The 21,207-nt window shown below is 34.8% G+C and overlaps 2 protein-coding genes and 1 pseudogene across 3 annotated transcripts; 1 reads left to right on the forward strand and 2 right to left on the reverse strand.

The window, feature by feature from the left end:
• Positions 1-2,787: 2,787 nt before the first annotated feature.
• Positions 2,788-4,981, forward strand: LOC111313774 (DUF641 family protein (DUF641)). Its single transcript, XM_022914518.2, has one exon. It carries the CDS (start codon positions 3,009-3,011, stop codon positions 4,428-4,430), a length of 1,422 nt encoding a protein of 473 aa, XP_022770253.2. The 5' UTR covers positions 2,788-3,008; the 3' UTR covers positions 4,431-4,981.
• Positions 4,982-7,490: 2,509 nt separating this feature from the next.
• On the reverse strand, positions 7,491-10,762 carry AFO (Plant-specific transcription factor YABBY family protein). Its single transcript, XM_022913936.2, has 7 exons — positions 9,973-10,762; positions 9,680-9,832; positions 9,394-9,517; positions 8,522-8,570; positions 8,289-8,364; positions 8,006-8,080; positions 7,491-7,881 (listed from the first exon to the last, which is right to left on the reverse strand). Exons 1-7 carry the CDS (start codon positions 10,066-10,068, stop codon positions 7,813-7,815), a joined length of 642 nt encoding a protein of 213 aa, XP_022769671.1. The 5' UTR covers positions 10,069-10,762; the 3' UTR covers positions 7,491-7,812.
• A 6,157-nt stretch (positions 10,763-16,919) lies between these two features.
• On the reverse strand, positions 16,920-20,891 carry LOC111313278 (Golgi SNAP receptor complex member 1-2-like; annotated as a pseudogene). Its single transcript, XR_016332724.1, has 6 exons — positions 20,524-20,891; positions 20,082-20,268; positions 18,408-18,497; positions 18,248-18,319; positions 17,226-17,355; positions 16,920-17,143 (listed from the first exon to the last, which is right to left on the reverse strand). The product of XR_016332724.1 is annotated as a Golgi SNAP receptor complex member 1-2-like (transcript).
• Positions 20,892-21,207: the final 316 nt, after the last annotated feature.

Consider the following 21,207-nt stretch of genomic DNA (forward strand, 5'->3'; position numbering starts at 1 on the left):
CTGAAATCTCCGCAAAGTCGTAAAGAGCCTTGTTTTTACCTGGTCGAACAATAACGGGATGGGATTCTGCTTCCCCAATTACTTCTTTCACGATGTCGTTTAATCCTGAACAGCTCTCACTTCTGATCAGAATGTTTCCATTATGCCAATCTGATTGGGTTTCACTTTTAGTTACATGTTCAACGACGTCGACGATGTTGTCTGTTATCTCAGTTTTCTGGGATTTAAAGAGTTTATTCATGTCTAAACAGGTTTCCTTGTCGTAAGTTCGAATAATGCTAGGACTATAAATTAAGCCTATATTTTGTGTCAAGGAGGAGGAGAGGGGGAAAGGAATGAAAATCAGCTTCGTAAGGTTGCAAGGGTAGCGTAACGGCCGAATTGGGAATGGAGTATATAAATGGAATGGCGGTGGCTGAAGCTGGAGCTGAACAAATGAGCCTGATTCCAACTCCGAATACAATTCAACTTTTACCCAATAGTGATTGTAGCAGATATTTAGGCATAAATTTTGTTGCTGAAGTTGGGCTCAAATGAATAAATTGTCTACAAATCCCAAATTATAAGTGAAGAATATTGTAACTAAAGTATATCTTTTACATGACAAACTTGCGTTTCGAAAGATAGTTAATCTTAACCCATGCAACTAGTCCACAAATCAGAAAAGGCCTTGTGGTTTTTCCGCTCAATCTGGGCGTTAGAGGTTTGGTTTCAATAAGCCCAAGCAGTCAATAGCCAATTGGGTCCACAGATATTCTGAAGTCCAAACCCAAGCTTTCTTTCTAAAGTAAAATAATAAAAAACTCTGAACCCAACAATCAACATATTCATTTTTCAATTTTCACACTGAATTATATATATATATCAGATGAATTAAAAATCCAGAGGATTAAGAGTTTTTTTTCTTTTAACAAAAGCAAAATGTGGTACTATCTAGCTGGCAGGTCAATGGGCAAACATTAAGAGGGACACCATGGTTTTTTCTACAAGATTAATAAATGTCTGTCACTTGTGATACATTATGATGAATCATGATAAACTATTCCCTGATTGTCAGTTACAGCTCTTAAGTTCAGACTACATAACAATCTCTTATAAACTTGAATTAGCTGTGAATATTGTCGGAAGCCTGGACGCTAGAAGAGAATCCCAACATTGCAGCTGCCACTTGATCAGTTCACAACATTTGTATATATACAAAATCGAATAACCTATTATTTAGTTCAATTGAAACACTTCAACTTTCCAAGTTGATTCAATGACGAAATAAAATATAATGGAATATTTTATCTTCTACAGATCAACTGCTCCTTCAACCAATATCCTTTCATCTAACTTTGTAAGTTTAGATGCATTCTAAAGCTTGTAGCAATTTCATGACGGTGGCCCCAAGTGCATATATCTGCCAATAACCAGTCAATTTTGGTTGGTTAATGATGGGGAAAGTTCTGCCATGGACTAAGGCTGCTTCCCAGTGCTTTATCATTACCAACGATCCAATCATGAAAATTAACTCCATGGTCCCCTTGTTTCATGGTTTTGAACAGGCTTTAGCGTTTCTCTTTAACTGAAAAGGACCTGCAGCAATTCCTTGTCTAGTGACTACAGCTAAATCAGACAGCACTCAAGTCTGAATCCCATGTTTAATGGGAACAAATTTAGCTGATCTTAATTTGTTACATGAAAAATAATTAACCCTTTTTAATTATTACTAAGCTATCTAACTAAACTATATTATTTGTAGATAAGTGAAATAAGGTTTAGAAATTTGTATTTATATAATATTTTTGCATTAGGAAAGTGTTATTAAGATGCCAATAATAGGGATTTACTGCTAATTATGATGCCGTCGTCTGCTTTTTACTGTTTCTTCTTTTGGACAAGAGTTTGAACCTATCAGTTGATTTAGCTCCTTTCGCCGATTTAACGGACTCACTGTCTCACTCTCTGACTTTATGCAACAAACCCTAACCTACTTCCCAATCATGGCTCAAATTTTCCATCAAACAATTATTCCTTTGTTTCTAGTCAACCAGCTACTTTGAGGAAATCCCAAGTTCCCAACCTACTTGCAAAAGGATTTTCTGGATGTTTCTTGCTAGAGTTATACCAAGTAGTACCAGCTACGAAGATTCTCTTGCACTATGTTTTCACTAATAGAAAGAGTTGTTCAAACTTCATTTTTTTTTCTCCCCCTTCAAACTCATGCTTTCTTACAATGTTGTTAACCACTATAATTTCTGTAAGTCAATGCATGCATATATGAGTTTTAACCTTAGTCCATGGCAGAAAAGTCCATTTTGATATATGTTGAGTAACCATTGACTGCAAAATTAAATTAAAAGTTTAATCGAAGATTTTTCAATGCATGAATATGAATAGCCTAATCTTCTGTTAAACAATCATCACAAATTGTTGTTAACCTAACACTATAGGAGACATTTTCTTCATCACAAATAATAGATGGCATAAAGAAAGATCCATGACTAATGAAGTAGTAAACAGAATTTTCTTCATTTCCCTAATTCAACCACGTGGTCGCACTGCAATGCCTTAAGTCAACCTTCAAAGTCCAAGCCAAAAAGAGAAAAATCTGAAGGGAAAGATGAGGGAAAAGTCAGACAAAAGAAGAAACCAGATCGGTCGGTCACAAAAAAGGACATACTCATCTATAAGCCTAGCCTTGCCCCTAATTACCGTTACCCGAATTTCCTAAAAAAAAGTCAGCAGAACAAGGGGACTAAAAACATTAAAACTAAAAATTAAAAAAAAAGAAACTAAAAAGGGAAAGACAAGGAGAAAACTCGAAGGAAATTACATGCCTTCCTTCCAACGCATCCAAAGCACAACCCAAAAAGCAAAGCAACACTCCTCTTTCTTCAACAAAAGCAGGCACCATTCTTTCCCTGACAGAGAGCGAAAAATAAAAAAAAAAACAGGGACAGAAGGAGTACTAAGCAAAAACCTTTCGTTTTTTCCCATTTCTGTTGCAGAAAACAGAAACAGAAATGGAAGGCAATCCAGCTCCAACAACACCTAAGCCCCCACAAATCTCTGAAATGTTTCAAAAATTCGCCTTGGCTTTCAAGACCAAAACTTTCGAGTTCTTCGCCGATGACGACAATAACAACAACCACCCCTCCGACTCCGATGGACTTTCCCTCCTCGACTCCACCGAAGACTTCATCACCGACCAAAAAGTCGTCGTCATCAAGCCCGACCCTCCCCTGAATTCCTCTTCCTCGATTAATAACAGTTTTCAGAGTAGAACCATCGATACCCAGATAGCCGAATCTTTGATTTCTTCTGTTTTTGCTGCTGTTTCTTCGTTTGAAGCGTCCTATCTTCAGTTACAAACTTCGCACGTGCCATTCGTGGAGGAAAGTGTGAAAGCCGCTGATAGAGCTTTGGTTTCTCATCTTCAAAGATTGTCTGATTTGAAGCGTTTTTATAGGGAATTTCGAAAGAATCCAAAATTTGAAGCTGGGTTGTCTCTTGGGTCTTGCTTGGAAGCTCAAGTGCAAGAGAATCAAAGCAAGTTGAGAACTTTGGAAACGGTTTCTAACCGTTTGCAAGAAGAGATTGATGAAAAAGACAATGAAGTTTCATCTTTGAGGAAGAAATTAGCTGAGATACGATGGGCTAACACGAAATTATCCAAAAAATTGTCTGGTAATTTGAATTCAGCTTGTGATGTTCTGTTAACTGTTAGGGTTTTTTATTCTGTTTTGCATGATGCTTGTAGAGCAACCCATAAGTTTAGTAAGATTTTGATTGGTTTGATGAGAAAAGCGGGTTGGGATCTTGATTTGGTGGCGAATTTGGTTTATCCTGATATTGATTATGCTAAGAAAGGACACAATAGATTTGCTTTCTTGTCATATGTTTGTTTGGGGATGTTTCGGGGTTTCGATGTTGAAGGCTTTGATTTGAGCGAGAACGAACCTCTATGTAATGGGAATAACGCTACTTGTGCATTGAAGCAATTACTTGAGCACGTATCTAGCAATCCCATGGAGCTGCTGAGTAGGAACCAAAACTGTGAATACTCAAGATTTTGTGAGAAGAAGTATCAAGAGCTTATCCATCCCGCCATGGAGTCGTCAATTTTTAGCAATTTGGATAGAAATGAAGTTGTGATGAATTCATGGCGGTCATTGAGCATATTCTATGAGTCATTTGTGAGCATGGCTAGTTCAATTTGGGCACTTCATAAGCTGGCCTTTTCATTTGATCCTGTGGTTGAGATATTTCAAGTTGAAAGAGGAGTTGATTTTTCAATGGTATACATGGAAGATGTCACCAAGAGATATAACTTGCCTGGCCAAACTAGGGTGAAAATGGGGTTCACAGTGGTTCCAGGATTTAAAATTGGAAGGACTGTGATTCAGTCTCAGGTCTATTTAAGTGGGTTGAAATGTACAGGGTAGTTGCTCAAATATTGCACCATGTAGAGAATTAAGTTATATTAAATCTTCTCTTTATAAAATGGATTTTGGAGCAAAGGTTATTTTGGTTTGAATCTTTGGCTGCAGTCGTTGAAGGGCTGGGATTGTAGATGGGATCCTAAAGATCAAAGTTTCAGTTTTAGTGGCTGCCTTGATCCTCAAGAAGATAACTAGTATGTAAACACTTAAAAAATACTAACGCTGGACTTTGCACTGGGCTCTAGGGAGTGACTGCAGTTAAGGCAGCTTCTTGGCTATCTTCTGATACTTAACCACATCTCCAGATTGTGAATTTCTTTTCATATAATTCTCATGTGAGTCCAATGTAGAAATCACTGTAAAGCATTTCCCCCCGTTCCTTTTTTTTTTCCTTCTCTTTAAGCTCTGTGATTTCCTTTGACACAGGAAAAATACTACCCAAACGTGTATCCACATAGTCGTTACTTACACAGTTTGACTTTGTATTATTCCACTTTTAAATTACTTCTCTGATTAAAGCAAATATGTAGAGCAAACTTGCATTCCTACCTCAATGCGGTTGAGTTCTTTAATGGCTTTATGTTAGCATGGATGATCCTCTTAAGATCATATCTTCTGGTTGGTTTTGTAGACACTTTCATTGCTTTTCTTGAATCGATTGAATCTGGAACCCGGTGATCAATGCATTTATTCTTATTGATGAACACCACTTTTGCCTCGTAATTTTTTGTTTGTTTTACTGTCTACCCATCCGAGTATATGCAATGTGAATGTTCTCTGGACATTTTATACCCCAAGCTCCCTTGCATTTTAAAAGAATCGTGGTGAAAAACCAGCTAAGGGAACGAGCTTTTATTTTGCTATTGCACTGCAATCAAAGGATCATCTTACCTTTCTTTCATCCGATGACATGCAAATAATCTTATTATGTTCTTTTGATGCTATATTATCCAATTGGACCATATATGTGAATCACTAATTATGTAAAAGAAATGTGCTTGAACTTCAATTCTGCAATAACTTATGTTGTTGCGTATCTATAATTTACTAACTTATCTACGGTGCTAAGATTTTGGATTTGCAGTAGTATCAATAAAATTATGGTCTGCTACACTCTGCCCCAATATGTAATGTATATCTAACTCTGCGTTTACTGATATTTCATTGTCTTTTCTTGTGATGATTGCTTTGAAACTGTCGGTTTTACTTTCTGCACATATCAGTATTATTAATTCCGCTGGAAGTTGCAACTATATGGGTGTGAGTGCTTGATTTTTTTTCTCTCTGGTCTGGATCAGGTCTTTTATGTAAGTCTAGGCGCAATTCTTTACACCAACCAGTTATCTGCAGTTTGAAAGAAATGAACTGTAACCGTGTTACTTGTTGCATACTTTTGATTTATATTTTTTGAAAATATTCTTCATATTAGCATTTCCCTTTTTACAGTAGTTTCTTGCACGTCAGGTTTGATCCTTTTGTCCTGATCTCGTTGTTAGATTCCTTTGGCCTCCTAGCTCCCAAGCTCTTACTTCCTACATATGATTATCCTAGTTCCTTCGTTCAAACTGAGATTCTGGCCCGTCTGGTATAATGTTTGTTTTCTCGACTCTATGCTTTTGTCTGGTTGTCTTGTTTGCTCTTCTAGGTTTCAATCTTACTGTGCAACTTGGTGACCAGTAAGCATCGAACTATAATTACCCTTTTCCCCATTGTTCAGATCTCCATCACCATGTCCATGATTAGTGGACTAGTCGGGTCTTTTTGAGCCATGCCTTAAGAGAAGCATGTTTTATTTTTGGGTCAACATGAAGAACTTCATAGTTATCATATGATGGTACTCATGTGGCCCAAAAATCTAACAGCAATGTAAAGGTAATGTTCAGCAAACTAAACAGCAGCCCAAATCTGGCCTAAAAAAGCAAAAACATTAGCCCAATCAATGTAGTCCAAAGTGAGAAAATCTGGCCTCTTCGTCCAAAGTGAAATGCCTCCGTATGGTGCTTGCTTTTTTGACACCTTCCATGTATAAAACATACACCACCAAATAAATATGGTTATTAATTCAAGAAAACAAAATACATATGTTTGTCTTCCAGACGCCAATGCTCAACACCTAAACTAATTAACTATGGAAGGGTCCCTTACATCTAAATGTCGTAAAAAAAAAAAGTTTTGGTACATGTAAACGTTTAAGTTATTTTTATAAAACTTTGAACCGGCCACTCTTCCATTCTGCACATTTAGAAAAATTTTGGGTACAACTGGACTTCTTTTCCTTTAACCCACCAAGATAAGGTACTTCCTACAATTCCTTTTTTTTTTTTTTTTAACAAACAAGACAACAGGACGAAAATAAGAAAAAGGATTGTAGGGATTCAAATCTTAGACTTGTTATAGATGTCAACTCTCAAGAGTAGTTGGACGAACTAATTAAGTTATGCTCCAGGTTTATACTTCTTTTTCTTTTACTGCTTATATATTTTAAAGTAACGAGGATTGAGCAAGCATACCATACACTCTCGGCGAGGCAATTTTCATATAGAAAATGGAGAAAGAGGGAAATTTCTTTTGGATAACTAAAGCTTACTGATTATCCAAAAAAGAGAAATGGAAATGGAATACTGTCAAATACTTACATAACAATTAACAAAGACTTAGGAAACTTGAAACGATAATTAAGTATAACATATCTCTCTATAATGTTACTTATTATAATACAGTATGCTGAATTCCTTAATTTGTGTTAGCAGGTCCACGTGTTTAATTAGGATGTCCTTCAAAGATTGAAAATTAAAAAAGTTTTAAAAGAAATATTTTTTCTAAACACTCCCAAAACTTTTGCTATGCACTATTTCCGTAAATAAAATTGATAAATCACAGTTTTTCACATTTGTATGTATGTATATATATATATATATTTATATATATATATAGTTATTTATTATATGATCTTCTTGTTATATGTTGCTATATATATAGTTTGTTTTGGGGGAAAATATAAAGCTACCAATGTTGAATTTAAAAGGATGAAAACTATACAAATAAAAAAAGATTAAGCTAAGATTAACCATTGGAATTTAAATTTTGAAGAACTAGGATGACATAAGGCTAACGTCTGAGAACTATATATTCATCAGCATAAAAGCCTTCATGTTCATAAGAGTTCTTTGTAGCTACATACGTAGAGCAGATATGTTGGGTTTCACAATAACATTAATTCTAGACATCAAAATCCGTTCCCATAACTACTGACATAAATTAATTGAAACACAAAGTTTGGAGTGTCTTATGAGAGAACATGTCTTAAAAATTAAAAAGATACCTAATAACTTCTAAGTAGAAGAGATCAAGAAACAAAGAAACCCTAACAATAGTTTCACTTTGTTTAGTAGGGAGTGACACCCACATTGGCAGGAGCAAAGAATCCATCTTTCATGAGCACGTCCTCTCCTTCCTACATACACAGTCCACCAAAACAAAATGAAAAGAAAAAAAAAAGAAAAGGATTAATGGCCAAAGCAATAAGAAAACCAAAACCAGTTTATTAGTCTTTAGTTAGGGACTAGGGTTTAAAATACCTGTTGGCATACGTTAGTTTTCTGCACGGGTTGATCAGGCACAAGTCCGAAATGTATGTGTGGGAAGTGAGCCCACTAAAAGATAGAAAAAAGGAAACTGGCAGTGAGTAGTAATTGGTTAATCGTAGAAAAATAGTACAACAACATGACTATACCCTTGGATTTTTTTTTTTTTTATGGCCTTAGCAAATTTAGACCCAAGATTGTCTAAATTGAAAAAAAAAATTGAAAAAGAAAAGAGATGCTAAAGAGAGTGTAGAAATGCTCGAATCATTGATCTCACATTCTTGGCAGCGGCACTGAAGGCCTCTCTGTGACTTATATCAGGATTCCCAGCTTTGATGCGTTGGATTTCGTCCCTGCAGATTTGATAGATGTCAAGATCATGCATGTGCTTCATTGTTGTCCAATCAAAACAGTTTTGTCAAGACTAAACTTTATAGCAAAACTCTGATGAGGATTAATAACTTAATTAAGAATGAATGAATAGGGGTAAATTATTAATTAATCACTTACTTGATGAAGCGGTTGTAGGCAGATGGGACTCTCTGTCTCTTCTCCGGAGCTGGACAAAAAACAGATAGAGCACAGACAAACAAAGAGACAGATGCATTAAAATCCCATTGTTGACTTTTTTTTGTAGCATTTCGGCTTTCATTATCTCTCTCTCTCTTCATCATCACCCCATCATCATCTCTATAGATACAGATTTATCTATCTTTGCATGGATTTTTCATTACATCAATTCTCTCTTTCTTAATTAATTTCAGATACGTACATGGACAAAACTGAAAACTAGTGACGTTTTGTACGCTAGGATTTGATGGTTAAGGTACCTGAAAGAGAAGAGAGGAAATGAAAGCACCCATTTGACTAAAAAAAAAAAAAAAGGTTTTTTACACCATAAAAGAAAAAAATAATCTAGGATATAATGAATCTTGGGAAAATTTGTCTGAAGAAAGTAAGTATACTAATACAAGCTATACAAGGCTTCAAGTTTCAACTTTAAAGTAATAACAATAGTGATGAAACTTAACAATAGCTACAGGTCTCTGGTGGACTTGCTGCTACCACTGCCATATAGACATGGAAATAGCAAGAGATGAAGTTAAACGTGTTTAAAGGGGGGAAAATGTATTAAAGAGGAAGAAAGAAGAAAGCATAGGAAATGTAGGGAAGTAGGCATGTAAAACATAGCGTCTTAACTTTTTGCCTTAGTCTTTTCCTTTTAATTGGAAAGAGACACAGAAGGGCTAATTAGACTAGTATATTATTAAAGCACAAAGGTTTTGAGAACCTTTGACTTCTCCAGATGTTGACCCAAATCAATTTATGTGGCTTAGCTTATAATTTTTTAGATATTAATAATAAAATGTGAAGAATCTCACGTCTGTTGACCACTGGAGGATTGGGGATCTCATCAATTCCTCCAGGAATAGCAGGCATAACCGTGTCGTTTGGGTTTGGTTGATTGATCAGCATATTTGGTGGTGGACTAGTTCGGATCTCCTCCTGGCATGTATATGTAAATCAAATGTAACCCAACTTCTATAATAAATTTTAACAGGAAAGTAAGAGTATAGGAACAATTAAGTGGTGAAGGAGGCAGAGAAGGTTAATTGTGTTTGTAGATTTGAAACCCTAATTTCTTCAGAAAAGAAAATATATGTATACCAGGAGATTCTGAGGGGTAAAGAAAGAATGGCCAAGGTGAAGCTGATTAGCTGCAGGAAGAAGCAAGCCACGCATGTTGACGGACAAAAGATTGGTGCAGTGGCCGCATCGAACCGTAACAGTCTTGAACAAGCTGGTGCAAGGAACACTCACCTGAGATGATACAAATACAAAAGAATGCAATCGTAAAAACTTAAACATTAAAAGGGTTTTGGGGATAAAAAGAAAGAAGTTTAATAAGGAAGACAATGGGGACAAAAGAAAAGGAGAGAGAAAGAGGGAGAAAGTGATACAGCGAGAACAGTGTCGCAAAAGTTGCAATGGACGTAACAGAGCTGGTCGGAGGGAGAGAGGTGGTCCGGAGAAAAAGCAGCTGTTGAGGACGACATCCTTTTTTATTTTCTTTTTGATCTTTGATTTGATTGATTGATAGATTGACTGATCAGTGGATTTTGATAGGTTTCTCACACCTTGATCTGATCTTCTTGATTGTTGAGTTGCTAAAGATACAAAGAAGAGGATGAAGGATAAAGAGAAGAGAGAGAGAGAGACAGAGAGAGATAAGAGATACTACTAATATACTAGGAGATGAAACAGACCCAGAAACTGTTTTCCTTCTCTAACTCGACTTGTTGCATTGTAAATATAGCTCGTGTACATTGTTGTAATTTCAACTTTCAATACTTTGCACAAGTTGTTGATGTATCATAAACAGGCCCTGCTAGAAAAAAATAGAGAAATTTAATAAACGGCTTAGGTTAAAGGGCAAAAGAAAATTAATGGTTGGTATTCCCGATAGATGCGTGCTTGTGTTTGTGTGAGAAAGAGAGAGAGATAGAGAGAGCAGAGGCGGCAGAGGTGGGGGAGGGAAGTAAGAAAGGGACGTGTGCATGGGAGTGATTAACTTTGGCTCATTCACCTGTTGTTTTCACAGTTAAGAGGGGTCTGAAGCCTTTTCTCGGTTCTCTACAATTCCATTGTGCCTCCAACTGGGAAACTATATAACTCTTTTGTTAAATAAAGCCCTAAATGCCGGGCATCTATCCTCCATAGATTTCACCTTTAGCTTTTGTTTAACCTGGTCTGCCATTTATCCTCCAATCCAACTTAGCCACCCACCTCACTGTACATTGGGACTCACCATTAGTATGCCCCTCCAATATGTTAGAGCTTGTAACAAATGTGTATTGGCACTGTGTGAATCTAACCGATGTAACCAAAATGATAAAAGTCACTATTGCTTATAGGAAAAGCCGAAAAAGGGACTCTGAGTTTCACCAACAAAAAGAAGCCAAGGAAAATGCTGAACTTTTCACTTGATTTTTTCATGATATTGGACATTCGCATTCAGTAATCATTCCATGAAGCAATGGAATTGAAGATATTAGGTTATAGAGCATATATACTGTTGGGATAAAGTTCACATATGAATAAAGAATTTTACATCACTAAAAAATTTGAATGAGACAGATACCTACATTGTTTGAAAAAAATGAATAATATTGTATGAGAGAAAAACATGTATGAATAAGTTATACTTGTTAAAAAAGATGAATAAACTTATACTTGTTAAAAAATTAACAACTTTACTATACAAGGATGATGGATGATCAACTACAGAGCACTTAAGTGATTTTCAATATATATTTAATCAAATAATTACTATAGAGCTTAAGATAGATGATAAAATGAAGATATTATTTCTTCTAGGTTCATTAATAGACAGCCATAATACTTTAATTGTGACTATTCTTAATTCATCTCTTGATTATAAGATGATATTGGAGATAATAAAAGATAATATGCTTAATGAAGAAGTAATATGAAAAGATTTAGACCCTAGAAATCAAGCTCTTGTCACATAAAATAAAGATAGAAACATCAACAAAAGTCAAAACTCAAAAGATCGTAGTAAGTTTAAACATAGTTTAAATTCAATGATAAAGTGAAGTACTTTCATTGTGGTAAATTAGGCCATATAAAGCAATATTGCAAAATCTTGAAGCAAGAGAGGAGAAGTAAAGCCAGAAAAAATAGAAAAAAAATGAAAAAAAGAGAGTTAGTTGAACAAAAATCAATTCATAGTCTGATTGTATTGAAATTTTGTCAGCAAATTTATGATTCACTGTTCTACATTCTAAATGATGGAGATCAAGTTTGAAGCTCCTTAAAAACAAATTCATAATGTATTTATTGAGTCACCTATTTAGTGAGATTTCTTCAATTGTTTCTCTAATTATCAAATTACTATAGTTTTGCTAGAGGATAACTTCGTATATCTATTATTTGATAGTGAAAATTTTTTTTATCTATAGTTTTTTTTCATTTATATTGGAGGGTTTTTTACGTAAATCTTAGTGTACTTTATTTTTTTTGTATTGTAAATTATTGTCTATTGCTATGAGTTTATTACGATATTTTGTTTTTGCATTGTTGTGTTTGTTATTTCAAGCCCAACAAGTGATATCAGAGCTAAAGTAATGTGTTTGAACCCAATGATGTTGCTGGCAGGAGATTATTGACAAATCAAAGGTTGATCGCGTCCATTAAATCCACGTGTTTTAACTCCGATATCAGAATAAAAAGTTCAACTTGGATGCAATGAGTATATGATATTATGCAAAAGTGAAACATCTAAATGGACGATGTATTAAGTCAACCTGGAATGCAAGCTTAAAAAGGCACTAAAACAACTAAGCTGGCAAGGTTAAGTGCTATAATCATACCTAAAAGCACACTAGAGATGTAATGTTGTCTTGTCTAAATGAGGTGTTGATATGATTTACTCGCATGAGGGAGTCAAAGTTAGACTTGATCATAACTCACACGTGAATAGAAAAAATTATTGGGATAAAATTCATATATGAGTAAAAAATCTCATATCACTAAAAAATCAAAATAAGATATCCTATATATATATGACCCAAAAACTCAATAACTTAATTTTTTGGATTTAAGTAGTGTCTAATGTGTATGTATAGGCTCTCTGGTATACTCCTATGAGCTCAAAAATATGGCTTATCTCCTCAACACATATATACTAGAGTTATCCTATCACTTCACTAGATAAGTAAAACATATCAATCATCATTGATACTTACCTCTCTAGAATCATTTAATGGTATCATGGCTGATTTTATATCTAATGCACTAATTGTTAGGGTTTATTGAGGCACATTTGGTAAGAGTAAATTTTTCTTAAGGCTGAGGTAATGAATCTATCAAATCTATCAAAGAAAAAAAAGTCAAAGGAAAGCTAGAATTAAAAGTCCCAATATTTCTGGATGCTCAAATTAATAAAGTATATAAGAGAAAGGGAGGAAACAAATTAACGGAAAGAAGAATAAAGCAATAGAGGTAGAGTGGATTTGCATGACTAATAACATCCTTATCATCTATCTTTTATATTTCTCAAATGATGACGTGATTGTTTATACAACATGTCTACTTTGAGACCATTGGCAGATCACCTTTTGTGAGAGTACTAAAATTGAAAATTTTAATGGAAAATTTTTTTTAAATACCTCAAATTTTATTTTTGACACTTCTAAAAATTAAAAAACAAAAAATTTGAAGAAAAATTTACTCTGAACACCCATTCTGTGGATAAAATTAATAAATATATTGATAATTTGTTTTATATACTATAAGTGAACTTCCCAAAAATATGAGTCGCTGCTTCGGACAATGCATAAACCATGGGTAAGTGCTGATGACATAGCCACTAAAGTATAACAAGGCCAAAGGCTCAAAACTGAAACAAACGAGAAGAAAATTTTTCTCAGGTCATCCATCAGGTTTTCTTTTCTTTCATGAGTAGTGTTGTTTCAAACTTAAATTTAAATAGTATTAGATATATCTATATAAATGTAGTACTTCATATCGATGGTTTTACTAATTGCCAATTGCCATATTATTTCTGACATTGTTTTCCGATTCCGGTCCATTAATTCTCGAACTTGATTCTTAAATGAATATTAAGGTTTACACTTAAAATAAATTAACCACTGTATAAACATTCTTCTAACCCTGTAATGTGACAAATAGTGATGGTTTGGTCGCTGGAAGCTTTCAGAATGGGGTAAGCCTGCTAATAAAAGTGAGCCGGTAATAGCTGGAGGAGATTCGTTTTCAGATAATCTGCGCCTCCTTGGGAGGGAATTCACCGCCAAATTATTATAACAATAATAACAAAATCAAACAAAAAAAGCTTTTGAAATATCGATTTGACCACTCAGATATCTTCTCTCTCATATATGTACAGAGAAACGTAGTTGTCAGTGACAACAGAAGACAGAGATCCTTTAAACGAATTTACATTTTTTTGTCCTTGCATTGCAGAGATGGATTGCTATTTCTATTCTGCTTTTGGTTGGTGGTGGCTAATTTCGTTAGGCCTCTACCTTCACCACTACTGCATCTGTTCTATGAAGGGTTTACTTTTTGTTGGCAAGAGGTTGCAAAAGTAACCCTAACTTTGCTGAAAAAAATGACTGTCATTTCTCTAACATTTTTTAAAACTATCACCATCCATCCCCATGTGTGCAAAACGGTTTTCTTCTCCCAGATTTGCCCTTAAAGGTAAAATTTTAAGTCACTTAGTTGCAAATCACTGTGGGTCTTGTATAGATGCCTTGGGCAGCTTTGAATGCCGCTGTAGTTATGGCATCGCTGGCCTGCAGGCAGGTTCTGTTGGAAGTATATGGTATGCTTTTGGAGCCAAACCCAAGAACAATGGCCAATGGTGGCCCGTGGAGTTACAAATTTAGCAACCAATGAACTTTTTCACCCATGGTTTTCCGTTATACTATCTTATATGGTGCAGTCTTTCAAATTTATACACATGATCCTTTGGGTGATTTTCATTCAGTAGTTCTTTCAATCAACCTACTGATCAATTGTGTGGAAGAAGAAGAAGCTAATAATGTTGAAAATTATAGTATAGAACATAACAATGAATCTACTCTATTACACTCCGTATACTAATGAGAAATTCAAGAAGCAAGAAAAAACTAAAAATTTCATGCACAAATCTACTACCTGTGCACACACATATACTAGTATAGTATATTTGTTAGTATAAGATAATTAGGTTACGGAGATCGACAAAAGATATTAGCTGAAACATAACTGATAATTCTGGACATAACGGAGTCTTCGTACATTCTAATTCAATGTGGGACACGAGGATGGAGATGGGACTCGGACATATAATTGACTGTATCCTATATACCATGCAAAAAGCACTCGAATGAAAACCTTAACCATCGGAGCAATGGCCTACTTTTATAAAGTATATCTAAGGTTGTTTTAATCTTTTGGGATTGGACATACTTGGGGTGACAGTTTCCTCCCTGACGTTTACAATAAACCCAACATATACTGATTAATGATATAATAAATTTTATTAATTTTATGTTAGGCAGACATTCAATGTTTTCATCAGATGGAGAATTTGTCTCATCATGAAAGCAATATTTGCCATTTTTCATGAACAATATTTAAGTGACTGCTGAAACTTTGTACCCACAAAAGAAAATTGTTGGACGCTATCACTACAGCTATATATATATTGGGTTAAAGAGGGAATTTATAGAAGCAAAAATCTTAAGCCTAGCTAGTCAATTTGTTCACGTGCTTATAAAAGTTAACCTTCATGTTGTCCCAAAATCTATAGCTTTGCAAAAAAGCATGTTGGGATGAAATATAAACATGGAAGTGAGCCTGAAATTAAGCTTACCTGAAAATGATTTCAGGTACTGATCTCCGACTAGTTTTCCTCACTGCATGTTGAGGCGTCGAGCAGCACCAACCCAAAAAAAAAAAATGTGAGGTGAGTTGCGACTAAATTAAGCAGTGAGACTAATTATATAGTAAAGGAGTAGAGTATAGAGATATCCATCCAACGTGGGTCAGGAAAAGCCTGTGAGGGAACTCTTATCTCTGGCGGTGGGGTACAACTCAGAAGCCCAATAAAGAGGACATGAATTTATAGCCTCTTTTGGCATCCCAGGACCCAGGCTGCTACGTGTAGAGTAGTAGCCAGTAGAGTGAACAGTTTCACTTAAAAAACAAAGTACTTTGTACGTACTGCAACTGTAGCCTCAAAACACAGATGGGCTTTTCTTACTTTACCTGTGGCCTCGAGGCTCGTAGCAACGTTCATGAGATAAATCACTCTCTCTCTCTCTCTTTTAATTATTTTCTTTTGTTTTTATTTTTGCTTGCACTGCCAAGTTATGACTGATTCATTTCAACAAAACTCCACCTCTGCAGGTAGAGCAGTAGGCTTCACAATCTGTTGATCGATCTAGTTCTGATCAGTTCTTGTCCTCTTTTCGAGTTTCTTTCCGTCTTCATTCATTTTCTTTTTTCTCCAATTGAGAATGGGAATGCTACACAAATTCAGGTTCAAATTTAAGCAATCAATTAGTGAATCTCACATGCAAAGAATCTATTTAACTCCAATTATTGGTCATTAAAAATAATAAAGACCAAAGAATGCGCTCAAGTAATTTAATAATCATTATTCATTTACAAAAAGCACCAACGTTATATATGTATGTTTTGATAATGTTGTTCAAGACGTCAGATACGTATGTCGGATCGTGAGTGCTACCCCCTTACCATTGTCTTGACAACAACAGACGAAGCCCGCAAAACTAGCATTTTAGGAAATTGAAGGCACCTGCAATGCCCTTTGCAGCATGCCAGCAAGCTAAAACTAGACCATACACAGTGTGACCACAAGTTGTTGACCTAACATTGAAGCTTGACGAGGAGCCACCATTGACTGCACCAAACCTCTGTGCTGGAGGCTTCGAGCAATGTAAGAGATTTGCATTTGAAACAAAATGAGCTTTTATGTGCATTGGCATAAAAAAGAAGACACTTCCACAGAGAATGTGATCTGTTCTAAATAATTATGAGCAAAATCTCTTAGCAAAACACAGGAAAAGACCTATAAAGATAAAATTTTGTAAGTATAATTCACAAAATTTTTATTAGAATCGATTAATAAAAATTAAATACAAAATTAAAATTAACAGATTTAAAATCTCATTTTATAAATCAAATATATAAAATTTAAAATAAAATAATTTTGATATATTTTTTAAATAAATAAAATATTGATAAAATTTTTACCAGTGAATAAATATTGATCAAATTTAAATTATAAATAATATTTTTAATAGTTATTTTACATATTATTAATTTTTCATTAATTTCTATTAATCTATTGATTTAAAATTTTTATTTATTTTCTAAGAAATAAATTTACAAATATCACCTAAATAACTTCACGTGAATTTTGTCGCAAAGCACAACTGCTTTCAACATTTGCCTATGTAAATCACATCTCTAGTTATTTTGAGAGCCAATAGATAATAAGGAACATCGTACAAGCAGCAATTACTGCTGACAGAATAAGAGTGTCTCTTGAACGCCTCCTCCTGATGGAACCTAGAAAATAGAAGAACTTTTATTAAAAAATAAATAATATTAAAGAATAAAAACTCAGTCATAAAGATAAACCATAAAGTACCAAGCAAGCCACGGATAACAGGGAACTTGTCACTTAGAACTTTTACTTTCCCTTGAACATCTCCAAACAGTGTTCTTTGAGAGCCCAACACTGCCCTTGTCGTTTGAGCTTGATTAATCACATCATCAATCTATAGAAAGCAAACATATTGGGCATGAAAATGGAAATTAAATAAGTCTTTGACAGATAGGGAAAAGGAAAAACTACCCAAAATAAATAAACTACATGCGTGTTTTGTTACATGGCAGTATGGCACTAAACCTAGCAAACGACAATATTATGACACCAACAGGAGCAGGACTAAAGTGTTCTTCTATGGCACATCCATCTTATCAAATAAAAATGGAACTAAAGCACTTTTAAGATACCTATATTACCTGCAGACAGAGGAAGAAAAAAATGTGAGCAAAGGATGCTTGTTTGTGTGATTGAGCAAGCATGCACAAGTTTCCGTTTGTGCATGAGACAGAGAAAGAGAGAGCTTACATAAAATTCTCATTAGAATAACCTTTTGCAATCAGTTTTGGACTTAGTTGAATTCCTCTTCCCCCCTCGCAGTCCAACTACAAAAGTCTAAACTGGAGAAATGCTTGCTATAGACAAAAACTTGGAAAATAGGGCTTTGATATTTTCGGACCACTTTTATTATTTATATGGCTTGCTTCTACGTTTATTTATCTCATTTAAAATGGTTTTTGTCAAAGCTTTCAGTTAGCTTTTGGTAACTGTGATTTGGATTTTAAGATTAGGCTACTAACACTTGAGAATGTTGATTTGGACTACTGAGATTTTTGGGTTCTACATGCTAAGCCACTAGTTTTAGGTTTTACCTTCCAACCAATTGATTCATTCCATCTTTCTTCCGTTAAGTACAAGTGTGTAACACATCTGAATCAGCATCCTTTCCAAGCCATTAAGTAATTGCAAAATAGAACATTTTGCAGCAAAACACAGAAGAGGAAACTTCTTTCAACAATGCATGCACCAAGATAAACATTGATAAAAGAACATTCAAATCTTACATGAGCTATACTTCCATGGATGGCAGCTCGCTCTCTAAGTAATTGCATTCTTGGTGACACACTCCCAGATGCCTGCATGATGGCAGATAGGTAAACTTTGGGAAGAACATAGTACTGGCAACGAGAGTAACAAAGTTAAAGAGTTTAATCATATGACTACCTTATACTCACTGATATCATCCCTGACAGAACTCAGAAGCTCTGCGTGTTCCCTCATTGAATTTATGTTTCCCTTGATTCTTCTAAATTCCTAACAAAATTTATACCATTACTTCAAAATAATAGAAATACTAATCAACTTGTCCAAATGATAAACATCTAAAAGCAGCAGTAACTGGGGTTAGTTCCATGGAACATGGGTACATTAATTTATAGTGGGATGAACCAGAGTAGTAAATAAAGCACTCAAAGAAACCCTAGGTTTTGGTTAGATGGCAGAGTAATGCATGAGGGAGGAATCTATTATTCTTCGGATATTGGAGTAAATGACTCATTTAGGTCTTTACTTTGATCTATAATAGGTAACAGCAATACCGTAGCTGGGGGTATTTCCATGGAACATAGGTACATTAATTTATAGTGCAATGAGCCAGAATAGCAAATAAAGCGCTTAAAGAGACCCTAGGTTTTGGCTATATAGCAGAGTAAATGAGTGAGGAAGGAATCTATTATTCTTCAGAAATTGAGAATGAAAGAACACATTCGGGGCTTGGTTCAATCTGTAACAGCTAACAGCAATACTGCCAGCTCTTCTTCCACTTCTGTCATGGTTCAAGAAAAGAGGAGATACGGACACTTCTAACCGTTAAACCCAACAAGACTTTAAATCACATGTTATCCCTACAGCAAATTTTCAAGTACATGGAAGGGATTTTTTGTATTCCCACTTGTCCAAGGAAAAAAATGTTCGTTTAAGTACACATGTAGAAAACAGAACAGATAACCAACAAAAGAGATGATATCAGAGTTTGTCCTCTGAAGCTGCTAGAAAACTATATGAAATTGTTGGTATGAAGATATTGATTATCAAAAGAAAAAATAAAAAAGCTAAGGACCAAAAATCTTTAGAGAACTCAACTTCTGTACTGTATAATGCAAACAAAAAGCAACAATAAAGACAATAGTATATTTATACTCATGCATTACTGTAAACGAAAAAAGCAATTATTGTTTAAGTATGTTGCATCAAATGTTAAAGTGTTTCTTTTACTGTATTTCTTCTGCCATTAAAGTAATTGTCAAACAAGTAACAATCATGGACCATGAACTCTCAGATAAGTAATTTGAAGTTAAATTACTTATGAAATAAAATAACTTAAATATATTGTATTCCAAATCAAGATACAGATACCCTAGTAAGGATTGCCAAAATCCACCAAATAAAAATGATTACAAGCATGCCAGAGCCTGTTTCCTCGGAAGCAGCTTCATGGTGACATGTTTTAGTAAGATGATCAGTTTGAACCCATGACTCATAAAATGTTAGTAACAGAAGCAGAGAAGTTGAAAGAAAGTTTGTACAATTACAGTGGTAAAAAAAAATGAGAACCTAGCATTCATGTGTCTGCTATTAATAGCACCAACAAGAAAATTTTAGAGAAACAGAAAAACAACAACAATTAGAAGTACCAGAGGACTAGTCTAAGCCCTAGAAGAAAGGTGATAGCTTCACTATACTCATAATTTACTTATTAGAAGTAATGTAGGAAAAAAGTATCATGAAAAACTCATATTTCTTTGAGGCTTAAAACACTTGGTAATTAAAAGTGAAAATCTGACATAAAAACAAGTGTAGATAAAAGTTACAGCATAGTCAACAGAACAAACAACAAACCTGAGTAAACTCATGTAGTATGTCTCTATGCCTTGCAAGCTTCTGGGTTACCGAAGTAGTGGGTGCAGCAGACGCAGCACATCTACTCATGGCATCATTTGTGTCCAGCAGTTTTTCAAGCAATGATTGAATTTCCATTTCCATAGACTTCCATGACCTGCTTGACCAACCGTTGGCGACCCATTATCTACATAACCTAAATGTCAGTACACATTGGAAAAGAAAGCTCACCACATTCCTATTGGGTATGGATTCCTAAATGGAAGAAATCTCTGTTTTGACAAATCCAATCTACTCAGCCAGTAGGGTTTGTTCAATTGCTCAACATATATGCTTATAATTTCAGTAATCTACCAAAAGAAAATCCAAATGCAATGCATAAAACAGAAAATAATAATCATGGGAACAGTGAAATGAAAAATGTAGCAAGAAAGGACCAAACCTCCTTGGGTAAACCTTGCACCGAGCTTAGCATAAGAAGAGAGTTTGACATCGAGATCGCCTTCGGTCTTTCGAGCTTCTCTCCTCAGTTCCTCCCAACCCGATTCTTGTAGATCCAGAATCGGATCCGTCATTGGATCTTAGTCGTTCAAATTCGGATCCCTCACACTTCAGTTTCTCTTGCTTATTGGCGTTGGATCCGTTGGGTTCTTATGTGGATCCGACGCTGGAGATTGGTTCAGTTATGCCAGTTATTAACCTCATTCAATTGCAGAACTGAAAATGCTGCTGATTGCTTGGGGCAACCTTTTTTTTTTTCTTTTTTGGTCTTCGATTTTGGATTTCTTCTTCTTTAACAAATGAAAATAATTTATTAAACGGTTAAATGTAAAACATTAGAACATCCTGTAGATTGGGAAAGGACTTAACGCCGTCCAAATTTCTTCTTGACCCAAAGCATGGGCCGAACCGACAAGAAAACCAGGGCTGCTATAGTGGGCAAAAAACTCTTAAAGATGGAGGCCCATTTGAATCTATTAATTCAAGGAGGCCCAAAATTCAATGGAAGCTTGTTCACTTTTATATGATTCATATATATTAAAATTCATGTATCTATATTGTATTTTATATCATATAATATATTAAAATTTATATAATTATATTATGTTTTATGTAAAAATTATAT

The sequence above is a fragment of the Durio zibethinus genome, chromosome 23 (genome assembly GCF_047325235.1).
Source record: "Durio zibethinus cultivar Kanyao isolate XHJ-2024 chromosome 23, ASM4732523v1, whole genome shotgun sequence".
NCBI classification, from domain to species: domain Eukaryota; kingdom Viridiplantae; phylum Streptophyta; class Magnoliopsida; order Malvales; family Malvaceae; genus Durio; species Durio zibethinus.

Coding starts and splice junctions, on each gene's coding strand:
- LOC111313774 (XM_022914518.2), top strand. CDS start 3,009: ATGGAAGGCAATCCAGCTCCAACAACACCTAAGCCCCCACAAATCTCT.
- AFO (XM_022913936.2), bottom strand. CDS start 10,068: ATGTCGTCCTCAACAGCTGCTTTTTCTCCGGACCACCTCTCTCCCTCC. Junction 8,365..8,521: donor GCCTACAACCGCTTCATCAA/GTAAGTGATTAA, acceptor TCAAATCTGCAG/GGACGAAATCCAACGCATCA. Junction 8,081..8,288: donor TCAGTGCCGCTGCCAAGAAT/GTGAGATCAATG, acceptor TCTATCTTTTAG/TGGGCTCACTTCCCACACAT.